General features: G+C 46.2%; 1 protein-coding gene across 1 annotated transcript; it reads right to left on the bottom strand.

The window, feature by feature from the left end:
- Nucleotides 1-3,820: 3,820 nt before the first annotated feature.
- On the bottom strand, nucleotides 3,821-4,844 carry LOC113904635 (olfactory receptor 9I1-like). Its single transcript, XM_027561760.1, has one exon. The coding sequence runs from the start codon at nucleotides 4,842-4,844 to the stop codon at nucleotides 3,903-3,905; it is 942 nt and encodes a 313-aa protein (XP_027417561.1). The 3' UTR covers nucleotides 3,821-3,902.
- Between the last annotated feature and the right edge of the window lie 20,262 nt (nucleotides 4,845-25,106).

Consider the following 25,106-nt stretch of genomic DNA (forward strand, 5'->3'; position numbering starts at 1 on the left):
GAGAAGCTGGCATGAGTTACCCCCCGACCCCCGACCCCCGACCTCTGCTCTGTGCTCCAGTCAAGCCCTCAGGACTGGAGGGCACCCACCACACTGGGGATGGTGACCTGCTTTACTGAGTCCACCAATTCAAATGCTTATCCCCTCTACCAACATCCTCACAGACACACCCAGAATTAACGTTTAGCCAAATATCTGCACTCCCAACCCCGGGGGTAAAATCGACACATAAAATCACTGTGATCGGACCCTATTCTCCAAAAGACTGCGTGTAGCGTCTGTTTTGGCTTAGTGATAAAGAACTCGCCTGCCAATGAAGGAGACATGGGTTCAATCCCTGGGTCAGGAAGATCTCCTGGAGGGGGAAACAGCAACCCACTCCAGTCTTCTTGCCTGAGAAATCCCACAGACAGAGGAGTCTGGCGGGCTACAGTCCGTGGGCTTGAAAAAAGTCAGACATGGCTTAGTTACTAAACAACAGCAGTGTCTATTTTAACAATGAGTCCTGCCAATGAGATAAGTGAAAATTCTTGGCCCAGAGCCTGGTATACATTAGACACTATGGGAATGTCTTCATTCATTTATTAATATACTTAGGTGGAAATGTAACATAAATGCCATTTCCTCTAGTGCCTTATCTCATCACCAGAAGATGGGCCCCTAAAACACGCTCAGACTTCATCTGCATTTCATTCACTTGTGCACCCCTGAAGCAACTGCATATACATCAAGTACTGTGCATGCGTCAAAGGGCATTCACGTACAGGCAAAGGTTGCTGCCACTCACCAAGATTTCCTAAAGGAAATCAACCTGAATATTCATTGGAAAGACTGATGCTGAAGCTGGAGCTCCAATCCTTTGGCCACCGGATGCGAAGAGCCAACTCATTGGAAAAGACCCTGATGCTGGGAAAGACTGAAGGCAGGAGGAGAAGGGGATGACAGAGGATGAGACGGTTGGATGGCATCACCGACTCAATGGACACGAATCTGAGCAAACTCTGGGAGATAGAGAAGGACAAAGAAGCCTGGTGTGCTGCTGTTCATGGGGTAGCACAGAGGAAGAACCACGTCAAATAGAAGTGGGGGGAAATGTGAGGCTGCTCTCACCACTACTCAAACAGCACACTCACTGTCTCGCATTTTTCTCATTTATTTATTTTTTAAATGGAAAGTTTTTCCTGCCTTTAAGCATGCAAGAACCCTCCAAGGGGCGATTTCTTCAGCCCATTGACAAAGTCTGGCATATAGCAGGAATTACTGAACATGTGTTGCCCTCTGAAGAAAAAGTAGTTGTTGACCATTTTGATGAATGGACACCAGGTGCATACCTGATTAAATCCTGATTGTGGTTAGGTCCACAATTCAGAGAAGAAAAGGTACACCACATAAAAAGCGGATGCCTCCAAAAGTGTATTTCCCCAAATTCACCATCTTCCCAGAATCGGTCCTATACCAATAACATGGTCGGACACCCACGTGTTATCTTTCTCTGGCCTAATGTGTATTCTAGAACAAAGCAGACAGTACTGGAGGGCAACCAAGCACCTCTTCCTGGAATACACCACTTGTTGTTCCTTTGATGAAGTGGGTCTCTTTCCCTCCATCTCCACTACCTAAGACTGCCCCCCTTCCACCCAGTCTCACTGCAGCCAAAGGGATCTTAAATTTCAGAGAAGATTATTTCATCCCTTGCTTTTCAAGTAAAGTCCACAAGTCCCTAAGCGAGCCTGCGAGGCTCTCCATGACCTGGTTTCTCTTGAATTTAGCAGCTGAATCTCACATTAAGCCTCTCACTCATCAGGCTGCAGCCACTCTGGTTTCTCAGTTCCTCAAGGCATCCTTGCATTTGCAACTCCTTCCATCTGGAGTGGTAACCCCATCCTATGACTATGACATACTTACTCTTTAAGCCTCAGCTTAACGGTCAGCTCCTCAGGGGAGGCTTACCTGATCTCATCAAACTGAGTCAGAATCCTACCATACAGGGTAACAGTATCCTGTGATGCTTCCTCTCTTCCCCTTTCCAAAATCACATCAAAAAATTAATTAATTGGGTTCAGTTCAGTTCAGTCACTCAGTCGTGTCCGACTCTTTGCGACCCCATGAACCCCAGCACGCAAGGCCTCCCTGCCCATCACCAACTCCCAGAGTTCATTCAAACTGGTGTCCCTTGAGTCGTGATGCCATCCAGCCATCTCATCCTCTGTTGTCCCCTTCTCCTCCCACCCTCAATCTTTCCCAGAATCAGGGTTTTTTCCAATGAGTCAGTACTTCGCATCAGGTGGCCAAAGTATTGGAATTTCAGCTTCAGCATCAGTCCTTGCAATGAATGTTCAGAGTTGATTGCCTTTAGAATGGACTGGTTGGATCTCCTGTTGTCCAAGGGACTCTAAAGAGTCTTCTCCATCACCACAGTTCAAAAGCATCAATTCTTTGGCTCTCAGCTTTCTTTATGGTCCAACTCTCACATCCACACATGACTACTGAAAAACCACAGCCTTGACTACATGGACCTTTGTTGGCAAAGTAATGTCTCTGCTTTTTAATATGCTGTCTAGGTGAGTCATAACTTTTCTTCCAAGGAGAAAGTGTCTTTTAATTTCATAGCTGCAGTTATCATCCGCAGTGATTTTGGAGGCCAAAAAAATAAAGTCTCTCACTGTTTCAATTGTTTCCCCATCTATTTGCCATGGGGTGATGGGACCAGATGCCATGACCTTAGTTTTCTAAATGTTGAGTTTTAAGCCAACTTTTTCAACTGTGTCGTGGCTCAGTATCTATACCCTGCATTCTAATCTCCATGAAGGAAAAACCATGTCTTTCTTATTTACTATTATATTCCTGAACTTAGTGTTATTTCTGAGATGTAGTTGATAATCTATAAATATTTGCTGAATTGATGAATCAGATTGTGGAATCTCCATGGAGACATTTCCCAAGTAATATTTCTAGTGGACGTGAAGGTCGTTAAAAGGTGGCAGTCAGATTCATGGTCATCTGTCTGCAGATGATAAAGTAAATGTCCTATAGGAGATGGAAGTGCTGGTTTTCATCACTGGAGAACAGAAAATAGCTTGAGTGAACTGAGCCAGATGGTGCATGAACAATGCTTCAGAAATAAACAGGGATCCTGACCTTTGGTGACCAAGAAATATTTCAAAAGTTATCCATCAGGCTCAGTTCAGCTTTACACCAAGATCGAACTGTTTTCAGTAATTAATGCAAGTCATTACACCTTTCTTGGATTCTGCAGTGTCTTGGTCCTCTACAGTACCTCAGGAAGTAAACTAACTTGAACATTTTCCAGTTCACATCTATTTTCCCCTTTCTTTCCTCTATTTTTCTTCCCTTATTTTCTTCCCCTTGACTCTTCCATGACAAATACCTAAATTATACATGATTGAATGTTGAGGATCCAGTTTCTTTTGGACAAGGTTGATTTCTACCCCACTACCCACAACCAAGGAAGATGACTATCCTCACTATGTAAGCAATAAGCTACTGCATTGTAAGTATTCAAAGTCCAGATGTTAGCGTGATGGGAAAAAAGAAACTGTGTAGCTGAGAAAACAATCAGCAATATTCAGGATGGGTTCCAAAAAATAAATTTCACATTTTATAGCATCTTATCACTTATAAAGTCCTTCAGCACTCAATTTCTCTTGAGACTGGCTTTAATCATAGCTAGGTAATTTTTACTGGTGTGATAACTGAGGCAGAGAATTTCTGGCTCAAGGTCACAGAGTTAATAAAGCAATTACTGGAACCTAAATCTACTTTTTTTTTTTTTTGCCTCCATATGTCTTTGTAATTATCAGGTCTGGTTTCTCTATTACAAAGACAAGCTAAAAGCCCAAAGGATTATCTGCAGGAGCTTCTGAATCAACTGAGCTCAAGTCTTACTCTGCTTGGGAAACCTTCAACCTGCTGAGAGCTCTCTTCAGAGCCTCCTTCACTTCCTTGTTCCTCAGGCTGTAGATCAGTGGGTTCAGCATCGGGATGACCACAGTGTAAAATACTGACACGATCTTGTCCTCCCCGAGAGATTTTCCCATGTTACCTTTCAGGTATATGAATATGAGCGTCCCGAAGAAAAGAGCCACGGCAGTTATGTGAGAAGCACAGGTGGAGAAGGTTTTGGCTTTGCCGCCAGCTGAACCAATCTTCAGAATGGCCCGAATGATGAACAGGTAGGATATGAGAATCACTGAAACGCTGGTTGCAATGACCAAGAAAGCTAAAAGGTAGATCACCCGTTCTCGTGGCCTGGTCTCACTACAGGCAAGCTTCAGCAGAGGAGGGAGGTCACAGAAGAAGAAGTCCACGTGGTTCGACTTGCAGAAGGAGAGAGAAAAGGCGCACCCGGTGCGGACCACAGAATTGACCGCGGCACCACCGTACGCCCCGGCCACCAGCCCCAGGCGCGTCTGGGGCGTCATGGCCGAGGCGTAGAGGAGGGCGTTACACACGGCCACGCAGCGGTCATAGGCCATCACGGCCAGAAGGAAGCACTCAGCACTAGCACAAACGGTGAAGAAGAAGAACTGGGTGGCACAGCGCTCAAAGGTGATGGTCCTCTTACCGGTCCGCAAGGTCTCCAGCAGCTGAGGGACAATAACGGAGGAGTAGCAAATGTCCAGGAAGGAGAGGTGGCCGAGGAAAAAGTACATGGGAGTCTGGAAGCGAGGGTCACTCTGAATCAGCGCCGTCACCCCCAGGTTGCCTCCCAGGGTGATGAGATAAAGGAGCAGAAACACAAAGAAGAGACCCGTCTGCAGCTCGGCCGACAGCTGGAACCCCAGCAGAACGAATTCTGTTACCAAAGTGCCATTCTCCGCCATGAGTCCCAGGCTGCCCACTGAAATCAAAAAAGAAAACCTCATTAAAGATAAATTCAGATGAACACGGCCTGATCTGGTCACTTCCAGCAAATCACTTCACGGGTTTTGAATACCTGTATTTCTTTTTGACCGTGCTGGGCCTTGGCTGCTGTGTGCGGGCCTTCCTGGGTGTGGCCAGCTGGGGCTAGTCCCTAGTTCCGGTGCACGCACTCCGCGGCGCGGCGGCTTCTCTTGTTGTGGCGCACCAGCTCTAGGGCGAGCGGGCTCAGTGGCTGCTGCTCCCAGGCCCTAGAGCGCAGGCTCAACAGCTGTGGCGCACGCGCCTTGCTGCTCTGTAGCGTGTGGGACCTCCCCAGGTGAGGGATCAAACCCACGTCTCCTGCATTGGCAGGCAGAGTCTTCACCACTGAGCCACCAGGGAAGTCCTCACTTTACAATTGTTACACTTTTTCAGTGGATCTTGCAGAGATCCTTGCAAGCACATATTTGTTCATCCTGCTTTTCGCGAGAAGAATATGAGGGTCAAAGAGGTGAAGTGACTAGCTCGTGATTTCATAGTAAAGAGGCAAAACCAGGACTAGAATGCAGCTCCTAGGCAATTCCTAACTTCTTACCGGTTCCGAATTGGAAACAGTCCTCGGCCTCACTGAAGAGTGAGGAGAAACCCTGGCGGTATAGCATTAAGGATGTGACCTTTGAAATCAGACCGTGGTTCCCATCTCTTGAGACCTTGGCCAAGTTAATTGAACTTTCTCAACCTTAGCATCCTTGTTGGTTGAATGAGAATGTCAGTGCTAAAGTCATGATATTACCGTGAATAGCTAACACTTGGTCTGACTCACACACTTAGAATTATTTTTTTCTAAATTCTGCAACAATGTAACATCTTCTAGGTTCATGTGTATTCTGGAATCTTATCTCCAAGTCCACAGCCCCTTGGAATTCCAATATCAACTCTATCTTTCTGCGTGGCTATTTTGATGCACATATGAACCCAACAGAGTTGGATGCAAGACAGTGAGCTGTGAGGAGCAACCTCAGCTAGAACTCCTACAAGCTGTTGCCCGCCAAGTCTCTTCTTCCTCTCTGCTTCTGCTAGGCAACATGCCCTGGTTTTCACATTCTCTTATTCCAAAGATACTGTCCCATTATTTTAAAATGCCAGATCACTATCAATTGGTAAGAATCATGAATCAAGCCATTCCAGAATTAGCCTGCAAAGCTCCTTAAGGGACAAAGCCACCACACTGAGCTTAGAATTCTAATAGAGATCGAGGGCTCACCGAGTATTCAGACAATCTTGCTTCTGTGCCTTCTGGATGCCCATCATCTGGGGTAACGGAAATACTGAATGCGGACTTCAAAGGTGATTCTTTTTGTCCTCCATCCTTGAAGCAAAAACTGAATTTGAGAGAGCTCTCACAGGATTTTAGATAATTGAGAAAATAAAACTTTGCCCAATGTTTGGCAAAAGCTGATCTAATGATGAAATAAGTGTCAGTGTCTGGTGTTTACCCCTCCGCCACTGAGGTCCTGCTAAGGTAAATATTTAGGAGTTCTTTTCTTTCCTCGGGGCCCAAAATAATATTGACTCTCAACCAAAACAATGGCTTGCTGCGTTCTTGGAATTCACACAAATCATCTTGACCAAAAAGGGAAAAAAAGAGAGAGACTCATGTTCATTTATTTATTCAGTAACAATCTGCTGAGAATTTACAATGCGTGAGGCACTCTTCTGGTTGCTGGGAAGAAAACACAAAGATCTTTCCCTTGTGAGGTGGTCATTCTAGCAGAAGAGCTAGGTATATACAAATATATTTCTTTTAAATAAAGAGCTATATTTTTTAACAAGCTAGAAGATAAGTGCTATGAAAGACGTGCACACACAGAGCTTTGGGAGACCCCAAGTATGGAGAGGAGCGTTAACAGGCTCATCAAGGAAGGCTCACTGAAAAGGGACGTTTCTGCAGAAATAGTGGGAATCAGGCAGCTACTCACGCTCCTTTGTACACATCATTTATGCACGAACATAGGAAATGAAGACACCAGCAGCGGACCACTGCGCCTCCATTACACAACACACAGAATCCTTCGGGTCCTTCTGAGACCTGAAGACAACTTTGTTCAGAAGTGCCAACCTCCTGTGCCAACACAGAGCGAAACCCCTAAGGTGTCAGAGGCTCGATGATCAGCCTAAGGCCACTCACTGCACAGACAGACTAGAAAGCAGCACAGCAGCTGAAAGCGCCCGGCAGACAGGCGGGGCTCGCTCCAAACTCAGCTGTTTCTATTTGTGTGACCTTGGGCCAGGTGTTTGGCCTCTAGACTCGCAGACACAATATCCTTGCAATAGCAACCACAGCTCTGCTCTGCTGCGGGAGGCGAAAGAGACAATTCGTGGAAATACACATGACCTGCGTAGCACAGAGTAAGCACTCAATACATGGAATTGTTACAAGATGATTTTTCAGCCACTAGGTTGCTCTGCCATGCAGAAATTGAATTTACCCCTGTTTTACTACTGAGTAAAATGAGGCTCAACTGGTTAACCCAACCTTCCCAAGGTCACACCAGGACCTCTGGCTCTAAATTCACTGTGCTTCCACCAACCGACACAGGACTCGTGATTCTGGCCCGGGAAGTGAGACACTAGCCCAGCTCCGAGCAGCCCCGGGGGGGAGACGAGAGTCAGTACCCCCTTCTCCCACAACTCCCCCGAGAGACACTTCTAGGTCTCCGCTGCGGGAGGAGCTGGTCGCCTTGGGAGCGGAGCGTCATGGTGGGGAGGGCCGCTGATGATGCTGAGCCAGCAAGAGGGCACGAGGGGAAGGTCGGAAGCGGCGTCTGGAGGCTGGCACGGACGCCTGCTGTCCGCCGCTAAGGCGGTATGGAACTCAAGCAGCTCTCCTCCCATCTCTGGATCTGTGTCCTCATATGACCAGACTGGACTCCGTGACCTTGACCGCTGCGTCCTGTTCTTCAGTGTGAGGACCTCTCTTCTCTCTTAAAAGTCCCACGACAGAGGAAAAGGGCAGGTACTAATAGCAGTGAGGGAGCACAGCATTACAACAGCAGTCGCTTTGAGTGAACTTCTGTTCTACGTGTTGTACAGACACTGCCTCACTGACCTTTCACAGTACGCCCGACACTGGAGACTCGGACTGTCTGTACTCACAGCCTGGGAACTAGAGGCTTGCAGAGGTGAAGCAGTCTGGTTCCAGGAAACCACCGGGCTTGCCTGGGGCTCAGTGGTAAAGAGTCCGCCTGCCATTGCAGGAGACGCAGGTTTGATCCCTGGGGTCAGGAAGATCCTGGGGAAGGGAATGGTAACCCACTCCAGTGTTCTTCTCCGGGAAATCCCATGGGCAGAGGAGCCTGGGGCTACAGTTCCGGGGGCAGCAGAAGAGTCAGATACGACTCAGATACTAAACAACAACAAACCATCAGGCTGAGATTTGAACCAAAGTCCGCTGGACTTCAAGGTCATGCTGCCAACTGACAAACAACTAATCTCAAAAATATACAAGCAACTCCTACAGCTCAATTCCAGAAAAATAAATGACCCAATCAAAAAATGGGCCAAAGATCTAAATAGACATTTCTCCAAAGAAGACATACAGATGGCCAACAAACACATGAAAAGATGCTCAACATCACTCATTATCAGAGAAATGCAAATCAAGACCACTATGAGGTACAATTTCACGCCAGTCAGAATGGCTGCGATCCAAAAGTCTACAGGCAATAAATGCTGGAGGGGATGTGGAGAAAAGGGAACCCTCTTACACTGTTGGTGGGAATGCAAACTAGTACAGCCACTATGGAGAACAGTGTGGAGATTCCTTAAAAAACTGGAAATAGAACTGCCTTATGATCCAGCAATCCCACTGCTGGGCATACACACTGAGGAAACCAGAAGAGAAAGAGACACGTGTACCCCAGTGTTCATCGCAGCACTGTTTATAATAGCCAGGACATGGAAGCAACCTAGATGTCCATCAGCAGATGAATGGATAAGAAAGCTATGGTACATACACACAATGGAGTATTACTCAGTCATTAAAAAGAATACATTTGAATCAGTTCTAATGAGGTGGATGAAACTGGAGCCTATTACACAGAGTGAAGTAAGCCAGAAAGAAAAATACCAATACAGTATACTAATGCATATATATGGAATTTAGAAAGATGGTAACAATAACCCTGTATACGAGACAGCAAAAGAGACACTGATGTATAGAACAGTCTTTTGGACTCTGTGGGAGAGGGAGAGGGTGGGATGATTTGGGAGAATGGCATTGAAATACGTATAATATCATATATGGAATGAGTCGCCCGTCCAGGTTCGATGCACGATACTGGATGCTTGGGGCTGGTGCACTGGGACGACCCAGAGGGATGGTATGGGGAGGGAGGAGGGAGGAGGGTTCAGGATGGGGAACATATGTATACCTGTGGCGGATTCACTTAGATATTTGGCAAAACCAATACAATAGTGTAAAGTTTAAAAATAAAATTAAAAAAAAAAAGGTCATGCTGCCAGCAGCTCACAAGCATGGTAATGAGTTACCATCTAGTGAGCACCTTTTCACCACAACCAGAACTTTCTACTGGCTTTACAAGCGTTACTCTCTACATTTGGGCAAAGAGGAGAGAAACACAAATTAAATAAAAATTTTGGAAAGTGACCACAACTCTGAGAACACTGCACACGTTCTCCTCTTTGTGGTATCATCTTTACTGGCCCCACCTTGTCTGCAGGGATGTAAGGCAGACCACGTGCCCAGGACTACCACCAGAATTAAACTCCAGTCAAGAACATGCCGCCACCAGGAGCACAGGTTTAAGTGGCAAGGGAAAGGCCATGTGGCCAGTCTTGCTCCTGCCTCCTCACCAGTTCTTCCCTGCTCTTTTGCTTTGCCCAAGTCTCATTCCTCATTCTTTATTTATTATCTTGCTACTTGTTATACATTTTTATAAGCCACTTTAAATCTCTTCTGGAAAGAGATATTGATGAATAAATAAATACAAAATAAAATCGCCTGTTTGCCAGAAGCCAAGATCATCCGAACACGCAGCCATCAGACCAGCAGCAGTGCCGCCAGAGGCCTTTGCCAAATGGATTCTGGAAAGACAGTGCACGCACAGTGGTTCAGTCTAAATCAGACCCACCAAGGATGATGAAGAAAGGCAGACGGGCAGGGGAGCAAATGGACAGCTCGGGGAGGGCTCCAGGTCTGTGCTACTGCAGTCGGTTCCTGACATCTTCATAAACCCAAATTCAAGGGTAGTGACCTAGGACTGCAACTTGAAACTGTGAAAAGCATGGAGGGTCTCCTAATCCCTAACATACTCTGTCTGTGTGCGTGCTTCTTTTTTTCAACTTTTTATTTTATACTGGAGTACAGCGGATTAGCAATGTTGTGTGGGTTTCATATGTACAGCAAAGTCAGTCAGTTATACATACACATGTACCTATTCTTCTTCTAATTCTTTTCCTATTTAGGTCGTTACATAATATCACCAGAGCTCCCTGTGTCACACACAAGGTCACTTTGTTTACCCATTTTGAAGATAGCAGTGTGTACCTATCACTTCAGTATGATCCATCTGAGCATCAGGTACATCTACTTTTCAATGGACAGAGGAAAATGTTAGAGAAAACTCAGGTTGGCAAGTGTTTGCTGACCTTCAGAGGAGCTAGAAAGTTTGTTCTCTGCAAGACGAGTTCCACCTCTCCTTGTGATGCCTTGTCTAAACTCCTGAACTGGTCCAAAATGATTGATAATTCCAGATAGAGTAGGCAATTGATTTCCTAATGTTATGGTTGGAGAAAACCAACAGCAGCTGCACAAAATCTCTAGGCAGGGAGAAGAACCATGGATCGCTGCAGACTCAGAGGAAAGTATTTGGTCCCAGGCAATTTAGATAAACTAAGCTGCTGGGGAAATATGAGTGGAACAGTGAAAGAGCAGCTTCCTGTTTTTGGAGCCCACAAAATGGCTGAAATTGCTGGGTTTTGAGGACGCACAGTAAGAAAAGGAATCCTCAACGTCATCGTGAACCCACCACGTTCCTTGGTGCTGAGCCACGTCAACACTGCCCATTCTCCGTGATCTGTTACCTATTTGCTGCTGGGCACAGAAATATCTCACTTCCAGACACTTCCTGGGGGACCACGAACTCTAGGTTATCTTTCCCCCACGTAAGTCATGTCTGCTCAAGACTCACAGCTTCACTTTTATATTGGTCAACACACCTGGGCTTCTCTAGTGGCTCAGTGGTAAGAGGATCTTCCTGCCAATGCTAGAGACGCAGGTTCAATCCCTGGGAGGGGGGATCCCCTGGAGAAGGAAATGGCAACCCACGCCCGTATCCCATGGAGAAGTATCCCTGGAGAAGGAAATGGCAACCTACTCCGGTATTCTTGCCCAAGAAATCCCAAGGGCAGAGGAACTTGGCTGCTACAGTCCATGGGGTCGCAAAAGAGTCAGACATGACCTAGCTACTGAACAACAACAGCAACAAGACATCCAGGTCATCTAAGTCACACACCCCAGAGCTCATGGAGAAAGACCTCCAGACTGACTGCTCTCTGGGATTATTAACCTCTCCAAGACCACCACTAAACCTCAGAACACTAACAAGGGTTTCTGAAGTGAAGAAGCCCAGCAGATTTTGGTGTTTAATATACTGGACTAGGAGCCAAGAGGCTACTATGGGCTAATCGAGAAAATATATGGGAAGATGATTCTCAAAGTAATAAGTCTGCACTTGGAAGGGATTGTTAGCAGGGCCCAGATGTCAGCTTTATAATAGCTCACACTGTGGAAAATATAGAGCCACGGATCTGAAGAGTACTTATATAGCTCAGCAAAACTAAACCACTTAGATCCTCCAAGTCAGGGTCAAAGTTATTTTAAAACAGTAAGATAAAAAGGTTCTACGATGTGCCTAAATTTATGCAGCCATTGCTCTCAGCTGGAAATATGCGACTAAGGTTTCTAAAGGATCTTCCTTTGTATTCTATGCTAAGCAGACTGCTGTCTACTGGGGTTGCAGTGATGAATATACAGAACTAAACAAATATTAGATGATAATGATCTTCCCTGGGCCGCTAGAATACAGCTGACATATCTACTTGTGGTAACGTCATAGGAAAAAGGAATAAAGCAATGAGGTGCAAGACCATTTGCCACTCAAGGTGTCAGGGCGGACTTGGGCCTTAAGGATGTCTAAGTGGTGGGAGAAAAGGAAAGGTAACTGCTTCTCGCATCAACACTCTGTATTCAGGTAAAAAGTAGCTCAATCTAGAGATGAAAAGAGACTATTTCAGAGCTCCCCTTCTTCTCAGAAATTTATTTGGAAGAAAACTTTAGTTGGCCATTTTCTAGTTGAATTTAAACTTATACACAGGAAAGTAATCTCCAGCAAGACTCACCGAAAAATAGGGCAGAACCAGCATGGTGTCGTGGAATTAGAATGCTCGGAAGTTCTAGCACAATGGAGTCAGGTCCCAGGCAGTCATGTAAATTATCTGAACTTCAGTTGTGTCGTGTATAAGGACAGGAATAACCCCAAGTCACAGGAGTGCTCGAGGATGCAAAGAAAAGGCATGCGTTCCCAAAGACGGGTTCTGTTGCAAGCCATGGAAGGCGTGAATCCCCCTTCCCCAGATGACAGAGGACTCTCGTGATCCCTCACTTTAAAACCCTGTCCTCCCACAATCCCATCTGATCTTCACATAGCCCATTTCGAGGTAAGGCAATTGGCATTTGGAGAGGTCACCAGACTTGTGCAAAGGCCACACCACTAGGAAGAAAAGCAGCCAGACCTGCGAACCCCTCCACCTCACCTCCCAGCCCCTCAGCACGGCGGTCATAGGGACACAGGCGCCCCCACCTGAAGGTGGGAGCTTGGGGGGCATAGGTGGGAGACCTGGAAAGTGGAAATCTTGAGTTCTCCCTCACTCTGTGATCCCACAATCAACTTCTAGAACGCCACATACATTCACTCCACACACTGACCTCAAGTCTCTCACACTTCCTCACTGCCTGCTGCCTCTGTCTCTTCTGCTCCCCGGGAAGAGAGTGCAGGAGACTCTTGGAAATTACAGGAGTCTCTGACAGTCACGGCTCTGCCCTTTGGACTTCAGACAGATGGAGCAGAGATGAGGAAAAGAGGTCCGGAGATGAGGGGGGTCTTGCCAAGAAGCGAACACCAGTGGAAAATGCTGGGAGTGGCAGGTCTCCTGCAGCCTGGCGAGACACCCTTTCTACTGTCTGGACTGCACCTCCTTTTCCAAATCTTAGCTTTTCTGTGTCCCAGAGCAACTCAAGCCCTCGCCTCTTGGAGAGTGATGAGAATAAATGAGCCGACCCCCGCAAAGGGCGATGGGAGGGGAGAGGAGTTCTGATGATGGGGAACACCTGGATAGGACCAGTCCTGCAAAGTGTGAGCAGGTCTCTTTAGTCCTGGGTGGAGTTTTTCACCCTCTAATCTCCTTAGGGCTTCCCTGGGGGTTCAGATGGTAAAGAATCTGCCTGCAATGCAGGAGACCCCAGGTTCAATCCCTGGGTCAGGAAGATCCCCTGGAGAAGGGAATGGCTACCCACTGCAGTATTCTTGCCTGGAGAATTCCATGGACAGAGGAGCCTGGTGGGCTTCAGTCCATGGAGTCACAAAGAGTTGGACGTGACTGAGAAACTAACACTTTCACTTTCAACCTCCTTAGAGCTTCTCCCAAATCAGGACCCAGTTGATCAGTCCTAAAAGAAAGACCTTAATTCTCTACGCTTTAGGTTAGGAAGATCCCCTGGAGAAGGGAATGGCTACCCACTGCACTGTTCTTGCCTGGAGAATTCCATGGACAGAGGAGCCCTGAGGGCTACAGTCCAAGGGGTCACAAAGAGTCAGACAGGACTGAGTGACTAAGCACGGTGAGCACTCACAGGAAATAACTTCATGGACTCCAGTCTGAAAGGATCTGAGATTTCCCTCTGGCCCACAGCAGAAATCCCACACAGGGCATCTCTGATGGCTGACCTTTGAGCTAATGGTGACCCTTTCCAAGCAGTCTTTATGGAGCTGGAACAATTCCCACGATGGGGACATTATTCTCCCACAAAGGAGCTCATTCTGTTTTAGAGCCTTCCTATCATTTCCAGCTCTCCTTATAATGTCAGTACCATCACATTCCAAATACCTACCGGAGTTTTACAAGTTTCTTAGATATTCAATTAGAGATGCTTCTTGCTCTTTCCCTTTTCTCAATATAACCCCTTAACTGAAATAGCCTCCCTAGTCTTTCATATGGTCTCACCTACCTTGTCTCTGATTCTAAAAGCAGTCACTTGGAGGAGGTAGGAGATGCATTATCAGTCCCATGACACAGATGAGGGGACTGAGACCCAGAGATGCTAAGTGTCTCGCATCCCTGCAAGAGAGAAGAAACACTACCAGCTCCCAACACATTGTGCTCCACACAAACCACACTGGCTCTGACCCTGCTCTCCAAAGAAAAGAGAGATGATCTGTTTGTCGATGAGAGGAAACCAAGATTCAACCTCGTCGAGTATGTTTTGAATCTGGACTGTGGTTCATTTCCTCTCTGACCTAATTTGGCCATGCTTACCTTCGGCAGGACCAAGAGCTCCTTTCCTGGAAAATGAGGCTGGATGGGAGCAGAATGTGACATGAGGTCCGAACGTGGCTTTTGGAGACAAGAGGAATAAACATCTTGAGTGCCTACAGCTCGTAAGCCGCGACACCCACAGAAGTACCCACTGGTAGGTGCCTAGATGTCTGTCCTGTTCTGGGTGCTCCAGGAAGGCAATTAGAAAACCAGGGTGTGGGAATTCGCCACTGATTCAGCATCTCTAATCAAGCCCCAAGCTTCTAATTAGGCTTCTCTGAGCCCCAGAGGAGAGAAATCTTCAGGAAATGGCCCCTGAAAAGTTAGCTTTCTCAGTTCCTCCCCACTCAGACTGTGTCTCATCTGGCAGCTCCAACCATCGGGGGGATAGGAGAGGTATTTCCACTCCCTGAGACGTTCTCAACAACCCAAGGGGACACCTTCTGAACAATCTCATTCATGGGGCACGAGTGAAATTAGTGATTATGTGAATTTCTAGAACCTGCCTGCTCTTTGACTCAACTAATATTAACAATCTGTCTTCATAAAGCAAAAATAGAGACACAGACATAGGGAGCAAACACACGGACCCCAGCGGGGATAAGGGGTAGGGGGAATGAATTGGAAGATTGGGGTTCACACACACACACTGCTGGGTATAAAACACGTAACTGACGAGATCCTATTGTAGAGCCCAGGGAACTCCACTCATTGCTCCGCGGTGACCTCGACGGGAAGGAAACCCAGCACAGCGGGGATGCACCTATACGTATGGCTGATTCACTTTGCTGTACAGCACGAACTGACACGGCAATGTAAAGCAACTAAACTCCAATAAACACTAAATTAAAATGAAAAAGATAATCCGTATATAAAGTGCTTACAAAGTACCTCGCACACCATACTAGTTTTATCCAAATTTAACCCACTGAGCCCTCACAGCAATTCTATGAGGTCGATACTATATTACTCTGCTCTACCAGTGAGGGAACAGTGCTCGGAGAGGCGAAATACCGCCCGTGGTCACACGGGTGGTAAGGGGGGAAGCTGAGACTGGAACTCGGGGAGCTTGTCAAGACACCTCCAGACGCTGCTCTTAAGCACTCTTCTGGACTGCTTGATGTCAGCTGATCACAAATAACACGATTCAGGACAGAAAGTCTGGACAGTGTCCAAAAACCATAAATGAAGACATTTTTGTGCTTGTTGTTTAGTCACTAAGTCATGTCCGACTCTGCGACCCCACGGACTGTGGCCCGCCAAGCTGCTCTTCCCATGGGATTTCTCAGGCAAGAATACTGGAGAAGGTTGCCATTTCCTTCTACAGGGGACCTTCCTGACCCAGGGATGGAAGCAGCATCTCCTACACCAGCAGGCAGATTCTTTACCACTGAGCCACCAGGGAAGCCTAATGAAAACATTTAAAGCCCTGTAATCACACCATTCCACCAGGTACCGTTATAGATGGGGCAAAGGCACCAAGACGTAGTTACTTAGCACAGAAGCTCTGGCAGTGGGCTGCGTGGGTTCACACCTTCCTGCTCTGTGCTGGGAATTTAAAGAACTTATGTGACTTCTCTAAACCCACCTCCTGAGATGGACGTGGAGGCTAAAGATGTTCCATAGAAAACATACAGAACACTCATGCATCTTGAGTGTCAAGCTTTTAGAAAGCATTTGTTTTCTATTTTCTATTAAGCTTCCTAAAATTTAATTTAAAAATATTTCAAACAGAGAGAGAAACACGGAAAATAATGTACCTGACCCCAGGTGTCTGCCGTTAGTGCATTAACCTGTGAAAACACTGGTTTCCGGGTTGAAATACTAACGATGGGTCCTTCTCTTATTTGTTTTTTTTAAAGGGCCAATAAGTACGTAGATAATACTAAAGAACAGAGTGATAAAAAATTAATATCCTTCCAGATATCTTGGTACTATTAGTATCCTTCCTGAATTTTTTATCTAGACATTTATTGCATGTATTTAAAATTCAGGATCAAAATTCATACACTTTTTATGCTGTTCCACTGGGGTGAGTTAATATAAGAAACATAGCTGTTATAAGCTACTCAAGTGGGAGAAACCTATAACCCACTGCAATACCCTGGAAAATGGTGAGACTTCATGCAGCTCATGATACTGGGGTCATCAAACAATATACCCCAAGATTCTGTACCCTAAAAGTCTAAGCAGCCCAGGAAAAGAAAAAACCAACTCCCAGACTTCTCACAATAGTTGGTGCTGTTGTTGCCCTTGTCTGATACCTGATCACAGGGGTGGTCGTGATAACCTGACCGCAAAAGACATCCCCAGGTTTCTGGAATACAGAAACCCTCTAAATGCTTTGGTGAAGGAGAGACCCTGTAAAGAAAAATACGTTTCAAAATTTTAATATATATGTTTCTGAGATGTAATATCCTTCTACTCTTGACAGAAAGGGAATTGAAATAGGTTTCTGTAATTTTGAAAACACTAATAAGGACATGGCAACCCACTCCAGTACTCTTGCCTGGAGAATCCCGTGGACGGAGGAGCCTGGTGGGCTATAGAGTCCATGGGGTCGCAAAGAGTCGGACACGACTGAGCGACTTCACTTTCACCTTCACACACAGGCACACACTTCTAAGCCTATACTAATCGATGAGATGTGAGACCTCCCTTCCACTCATTCAGTCCCTCACTGGCCCTTCAGTTTTCTCTTTCATTGTTCTATTGATTACTGCTCATGTAGAGAAAGGCTACTGATATAAAAAAGGCTTTTTGACTATTTTTTATTGAACCACAGTAAAGAATCCACCTGCAATGCGGGAGACCTGGGTTAGATCCCTGGGTTGGGAAGATTCCCTGGAGGAGGGCGTGGCAACCCACTCCAGAATTCTTGCCTAGAGAATCCCATGGACAGAGGAGCCTGGTGGCCTACAGTCCGTGGGGTCACAAAGAGTCGGACATGACTGAGCAACTTTCACTTCACACTTCATAGTTGATTTACAATGATTCAGGTACACAGCAAAATAATGCAGCTATACATATATGTAGATACACATTTTCACATTCTTTTCCATTATAGGTTTCTACAAGGTACTGTATATAGTTCCCTGTGGTCTACAGTAGGTGAGTGATCTGTTTTACATACAGCAGTGTGTGCTTGTTAAACCCAAATTCTCACTTTATCCCTCCCCCATTGCTCTCCTCCCTGGTAATCACAAGCTTGTTTTCTATATCTGTGAGTCTGTTTTTACTTTGTAAAAAAGTTCATTTGCATCATTTTTTTAGATTCCACATGTAAGTGATATCATGATATTTGTCAAGAAAGGCTACTGACAATTATTTATGTAGGTCCTTTTTGCCTGGAAAACTTGCTGAGCTCTAATAATTGCCAGTTCATTAGTTTGGACTTTCAATAAAAATAAAAGTTTCATGCATACTTTAAAAAAAGGTATCTCTTATGCTCACATGTGATGGTCAAAATGTAAATCACAGACTCTGTTGACCACTCAGCATTATATCCTGAGCCTTCTCCACCTCAGTGGTCAGATGAGGTCACACGTGCATTCACACTCCACCTCAGCTCAGAATGTCCTAGAAAGTGAAAAGTGGAAAGTGAAAGTCACTCAGTTGTGTCCAACTCTTTGTGGACTCTATACAGTCCATGGAATTCTCCAGGCCAGAATACTGGAGTGGGTAGCCTTTCCCTTCTACAGAGGATCTTCCCAAGCCAGGGATCGAACCAGGGTCTCCTGCCTTGCAGGCGGATTCTTTACCAACTGAGCCATCAGGGGAGCCCCAGAACCACTGCCTGTTCCACAGAGGTGCTTTAGGTTCCGGTCACCATTCTGCACTCCTAGCCTGTTCCAGGATTCGACCCCTGGATCAGGAATATCCCCTGGAGGAGGAAACAGCAGCCCACTCCAGTATGCTTGCCTGGGAAATCCCACGGACAGAGCCTGGTGGGCCCCAGTCCACGGGGTCCTAAAGAGTCAGACACGACTGGGCGGACTGAGCACAGCACACACAGCCCGTTTCAGCATTAGTGAGGCGGCTCCACAGTACGTGGGCTTCTGCCCCAGAGTGCTAAACTCTCAAGTCACTCCCACCCTCCGCCGCCAACCACCAACACAGCCGGATGGAAGCGACCTCTTCGTTTGTGTCTTTGTACGTCTGACGTCAACACCCACCACTGACGCAGCCCCGCCCACCAGCGAGGCTCCGCCCTCAAGGCGGGTTCCTTGCGGGTTTCTCCAGCAATAGTTTACATTCCTGAGCCTCTGGAGGTCTCAGCTCGAATCTCTTCTATCTCAGAGGAAGTTCCTCAGCCTCCTGTGTAGATCACTGGCCCTACTCACCTCCACCAACCCAACATCCACAGACTAAAAGCAAGTGTGTGCACTGGGAGATGTTTACATTTGAATCCCAGGTCCCCTCATCCAAAATATCCTATTATGCTAAATAAGTTTGGCCTCTTTGGTACTTTCAACTTATTATGAAATAACATGACCACAGAATTCCGCAGATATTAATGCTTGGTTCCTTGGAATAACTTCTTAGAAGCAGAACTCTGGGGAGAAGGACATTTTCATTTTCCAGGGTCTTCAGATAGGTTTGAGATTTTAAACATTTTTCATGTGTTATTTAGACACTTTTATACATTTCTTGTAAATTTAGCATTCATTCTCTTTGCCTTTTCTTTCCAATGAGATGTATAACTTCTCTAACTGAACCATAGAAACATTAAGGATAGCTCCTTTCATTTGAATTTATTTTTATTTTTTAACTTATTTATTTTGGCCATACCACATGGCCTGGGTTGGAAAGATCCCCTGGAGAAGGAAATGGCAACCCACTCCAGTACTCTTGCCTGGAGAATCCCATGGAGGGAGGAGCCTGGTAGGCTACAGTCCATGGGATCGCAAAGAGTCGGACATGACTGAGCGACTTCACTTCACTTTATACCACATGGCACATGAGATCTTCATTTCCGTGCTCAGGGATTGACCCCACACCCCCTGAAATGCAAGCACAAATTCTTAACCACTGGACCAGGGAAGTCCCTCTCCTTTGGTCTGTTTGAGTGATGTGAAGGGAGTGATTAGCTATGACCCTGATGCTGGGAATGATTTAAGGCAAAAGGTGAAGAGAACAGCAGAGGATGAGATGGTTAGATAGCATCACCAACTCAATGGACATGAATGTGAGCCGACTCTGGGAGACAATGAAGGACAGGGAAGGGTGGCATGCTACAGTTCATGGGGTTGCAAAGAGTCAGACACAACTTAGTGAATGAGCAACAACAGTTTATTGAGTGCCTAGTGTATGCCAGCAACTGAGCACTAAAGATGTGGTAATGAACAAAACAGATGAAACGCCTGCCCTTGTGGAGTTTACATTCTAACAGGCAGAGACCCCCCCCCCAAAAAAAAAAAAAATAGTGTCGTAAAGACGTAGAGCAGGGGGATGTGATGGTAACTGGTGTGGTAACAGAGAAGGACTCCTGGAAGTCAGAGAAGGTCTCTCTGAGGTGGCCTTTACACTGAGACCTGCACGAAAAGAAGACAAAGACCATCTTCTTATGTGAAAAACTTGCCAGACGGCCGGACCCACAAGTGCCAGGGCCCTGGGGTGGGAATAAGCTGGGCTTCCGAGGAGCAGTGATGGAGGCAGGAGCAGTGCCATTCTTGTCATAAGGAGAGTGGCTGGGAGCGTCTGGAGGTGCTCTCGCAGGAGGCCAGAGCCTCTGGGATTACTGCAAGATAATCCCAAGCCAGAGGTGGTCATTACCTTTTGACCCCTGCCGAAGCCCCACTGCTCCCATCAAATGCAATTTGAGTAAGTCCTCCAGACAGGAAGTGAGCTGGGAGAAAGTCCCTGGGCACCCGAGGGACATTTCCTGGAGGGTTTCTCCAGAATCTCCATTCCTGGAGCAGCCAAATCCCACCTGCTCCTTCTTGGACCTGGCACTCACACCCTGGACATCAAAAATGAAATGTTTTAGTACAAACCAGCAAATACTGTAAAGCAATCATCCTTCAATTAAAACTAAATAAATTTTTTAAAAATGAGAAGTTTTAGACTCATAGACAACGAACTTATGGTTGCTGGCAGAAGGGTTGGCGGAAATAATAGGGAGTTTGGGATGGACACGTACATACTGCTATATTTAAAAGAGATAACCAACAGGAACCTATCCTATAGCACATGGAGCTCTGCTCAATGTTATGCGGCAGCCTGGATGGGAGAGGAGTTTGAAAAAGAATAGATCCGTGGATATGTATGGATGAGTCCCTTTTCTGGGCGCGTGAAACTATCAACATTGTTGATCAGTTCAGTCGCTCAGTTGTGTTTGACTCTGTGCAACCCCATGGCTGCAGCACAGCAGGCCCCCTTGTCCTTCACCAACTCTTGGAGCTTATTCAAACTCATGTCCATTGAGTCGGTGATGCCATCCAACCATCTCATCCTCTCTCGTCCCCTTCTCCTCCCACCTTCATTCTTTCCCAGCATCAGGGTCTTTTCCAATGAGTCAGCTCTGCTCATCAGGTGGCCAAAGTATTGGAGTTTCAGCTTCAGCATCAGTCCTTCCAAAGACTATTCAGGACTGATTTCCTTTAGGATTTACTGCTTGGATCTCTTGGATTGGTTGGTCCAGTCCAAGGGACTCTCAAGAGTCTTCAACACCACAGTTCAAAAGCATCAATTCTTGGGGGCTCAGCTTTCTTTATAGTCCACCTCTCACATCCATACATGACTACTGGAAAAACCATAGCTTTGACTAGATGGGCCTTTGTCAGCAAAGTAATGTCTCTGCTTTTTAATATGCTGTGTAGGTTGGTCATAGCTTTTCTTCCATGGAGCAAGCGTCTTTTAATTTTATGGCTGCAGTCACCATCTACAGTGATTTTGGAGCCCAGAAAAATAAAGTCTCTCACTGTTTCCACCGTTTCCCCATCTATTTCCCATGAAGTGATGGGACCAGATGCCATGTCTTAGTTTTCTGAATGTTGAGCTTTAAGCCAACTTCTTGACTCTCCTCTTTCACTTTCATCAAGAGGCTCTTTAGTTCTTCTTCACTTTCTGCCATAAGGGTGGTGTCATCTACATATCTGAGGTTATTGATATTTCTCCCAGCAATCTTGATTCCAGTTTGTGCTTCTTCCAGCCCAGCGTTTCTCATAATGTAGTCTGCATATAAGCTAAATAAGTAGGGTGACAATATACCGCCTTGATGTACTCCTTTCCTGATTTAGAACCAGTCTTTTGTTCTATGTCTAGTTCTAACTGTTGCTTCTTGACCTGCATGCAGATTTCTCAGGAGGCAGGTCAGGTGTTCTGTTATTCCCAGCTCTTTCAGAATTTTCCACGGTTTATTCTGATCCACACAGTCAAAGGCTTTGGCAGAGTCAATAAAGCAGAATTAGATGTTTTCTGGAACTCTCTTGCTTTTCCATGATCCAGCGGATGTTGGCAATTTGATCTCTGGTTCCTCTGCCTTTTATAAATCCAGCTTGAACATCTGGAAGTTTGTGGTTCACATACTGTTGAAGCCTTGCTTGGAGAATTTTGAGCATTGCTTTACTAGCATGTGAGATGAGGGTAATTGTGCGGTAGTTTGAGCATTCTTTGGCATTGCCTTTCTTTGGGATTGGAATGAAAACTGACCTTTTCCAGTCCTGTGGCCACTGCTGAGTTTTCCAAATTTGCTGGCATATTGAGTGCAGCACTTTCACAGCATCATCTTTTAGGATTTGAGATAGCTCAACTGGAATTCCATCACCTCCACTAGCTTTGTGCGTAGTGATGCTTTCTAAGGTCCACTTGACTTCACATTCCAGGATATCTGGCTCTAGGTAAGTGAGCACATCATCGTGGTTATCTGGGTCATGAAGATCTTTTTTGTACAGTTCTTCTGTGTATTCTTGTCATCTCTTCTTAATCTCTTCTGCTTCTGTTAGGTCCATACCATTTCTGTCCCTCACTGAGCCCATCTTTGCATGAAATATTCCATTGGTATCTCTAATTTTCTTGAAGAGATCTCTAGTCTTTCCCATTCTGTTGTTTTCCTCTATTTCTTTGCACTGATCACTGAGGAAGGCTTTTTCATCTCTCCTTGCTATTCTTTGGAACTCTGCATTCAGATGGGTATATCTTTCCTTTTCTCCTTTGCCTTTAGCTTCGCTTCTTTCCTCAGCTATTTGTAACGCCTCCTCAGACAACCATTTTGCCTTTTTGAATTTCTTTTTCTTGGGGATGGTCTTGATCCCTGTCTCCTGTACAATGTCATGAACCTCCTTGCATAGTTCTTCAGGCACTCTGTCTATCAGATCTAATCCCTTGAATCTATTTCTCATTCCACTGTATAATCATAAGGGATTTGATTTAAGTCATACTTGAATGGTCTATTGGTTTTCCCTACTTTCTTCAATTTAAGTCTGAATTTTGCAATAAGAAGTTCATGATCTGAGCCACAGTCAGTTCCCAGTCTTGTTTTTGCTGACTGTATAGAGCTTCTCCATCTTTGGCTGCAAAGAATATAATCAGTCTGATTTCGGTGTTGAGCATCTGGTGATGTCCATGTGCAGAGCCTTCTCTTGTGTGCAACCATCAACAGGAGAATGTTGGATCGCACCAAAAAAAGATACCCCACGTCCAAGGGCAAAGGAGAAGCCCCAGAAAGATGGTAAGAGGGGCAAAATTGTGTTTTGAATCAAATCCCATAACCGCCAGAGCTGCTAGGAAGGTTCAAACAAACTTAGCCTGTACCAGGTCCCAGAGACCCCACAGAGACTGAGCCAGAGTGTGTTTGAGTGTCTCCTGCAGAGGTCCGGGTCAGCAGTGGCCTGCCGCAGGGGCAGGGGCTCTGGGTGCAGCAGACCTGGGTGTGCCACGAGCCCTCTTGGAGGAGGTCAGCATTAACCCACCACAGAGCCGCCAGAAGTCAGAGGAGGACAAACGCTGTCTGACATCACTTCCACGTGGCTTCTACAGGAGCCTTCTCCTCTGCTCCCCCGTTGGCCTGAGCCACTGCTTTTGTGCAGGTACCACACTGTCTTGCTCTGAGTGTGGATTGCTAATGGCTCCTAGGTGCAGTCTTCTCTGGGGTATTGCCCTCAAGTAAGGGATACACTTCTCCCAGAAATGCCAAGGGGCGGGGCAGGTGTCACATGCCCATCTCCTGGGGGCACCCCTCGGTCAGTGGATAGTTAATATGGCCTGCAGAAGGCCAAAACCCCTGCTAGAGGCAGAACTGAGCCCATGGTGTAGTTCATACTCTAGAGGTCCCTTGAGGATCAAGCCGAAGCTTGACTCCAACTGAAATGATATCATTGCATCCAGAGTTAATGAGGCAGCCTGCAGTAAATGGGCTTTACTCTGTGCAGAGTTTTGAGTGTGCAGAAAACACCCAGCCATCCCACTCCTATATTTTCTACTCCCTCAATGAAACACTGGCTGTAAAGTTCATGGCTCAACTCTTTTTTTAAGGAACCCAATCTAAGGCACGTCTCTTTCCAAAAGTACAGACAAAAGCTCTATGCTTAATAATGGAGCAACAGTAATATTTGTGTAATACATCAAAGCACTTCAGATCCTCCCAATATGTCACAAAGAGATGAAAGCAATAATTACCCTACTATTTTGCAAGTTCCCAAGGGGATGTTTGGACTTCCCTGGTGGCTCAAATGGTAAAGAATCTGCCTGCAATGCAGGAGAACAGGTCAGGAAGATCCCCTGGAGGAGGGAATGGCAACCTGTCCCAGCATTCCTGCCAGGAGAACTCTGTGGACAGAGGAGCCAGGCAGACTGCAGTCCATGGAGTCCCAAAGCATCAGACACAACTGAGCAATGTTGGGCGGGGGCCGGGGTGGATGTTTAATGGAATACTGTCATTACTGGCTTATTCTCCCTCTTTTTCTCTCTATTTTGTCCCAACAGCCACTGTACCCTCTAGACCATTCCAGGAGGCATTCACAACATAGCACACACACTCTCCTTGTTTCACTCAGTTGCGTCCACTTCTTTTGTGACCCCATGGACTGTAGCCCACCAGCTTTCTTTGTCCTTGGGGTGAAGAATGTTTAGCACACCTCGCCTCATTTCCTCCGGAATCAGTAAACATCCCTCCTAATAAAATTCGGAGCAGATGCTGTGCCTGAGATGAAACTTGACGTCAGGTTTAAGATTTAAGGACAGACGGATGTAGGATGGACGCAGTGTGTAAAACTTCACCCAGAGTTCTCAGAGTTGAGTTCTGCTCCTGCCACCACCACTGATGGGACAGCTGGACACAGGGCCAGTGGTGAGGAGGAACCAAGTTCAGTTCTCAGAGAAACTGCAGATGAGCTTTGAGACTAATGAGACTCAGGAGTTGCCACGAAATCCCACAAGATTTGTTTGCATGCTCTCTGATGTGGGAGATGAGATAATGAGCACCTTCAGAAGAGTTTCCCCTGACACAGCTGCCTTTCCCAGGGAGCCCCAGGGGCTCCCCAGGTGCGGAATCACGAGTCAGGGACCATTTTCACACTCACTGCATCCTTCTACAAAACCATCCCCAGAAGTGTTTTAAAGAGCCTCTGGTTCGCTGAGTAAGAAGAAAACCTAAAATCTGTCAGCTCTATATGTCCATTTGCATAGTC

Source organism: Bos indicus x Bos taurus, chromosome 15 (assembly GCF_003369695.1).
Source record: "Bos indicus x Bos taurus breed Angus x Brahman F1 hybrid chromosome 15, Bos_hybrid_MaternalHap_v2.0, whole genome shotgun sequence".
In the NCBI taxonomy this organism is placed as follows: domain Eukaryota; kingdom Metazoa; phylum Chordata; class Mammalia; order Artiodactyla; family Bovidae; genus Bos; species Bos indicus x Bos taurus.

What these genes read in the sequence shown, in the direction of transcription:
- LOC113904635 (XM_027561760.1), bottom strand. Translation starts at nt 4,844, where the DNA reads ATGGCGGAGAATGGCACTTTGGTAACAGAATTCGTTCTGCTGGGGTTC.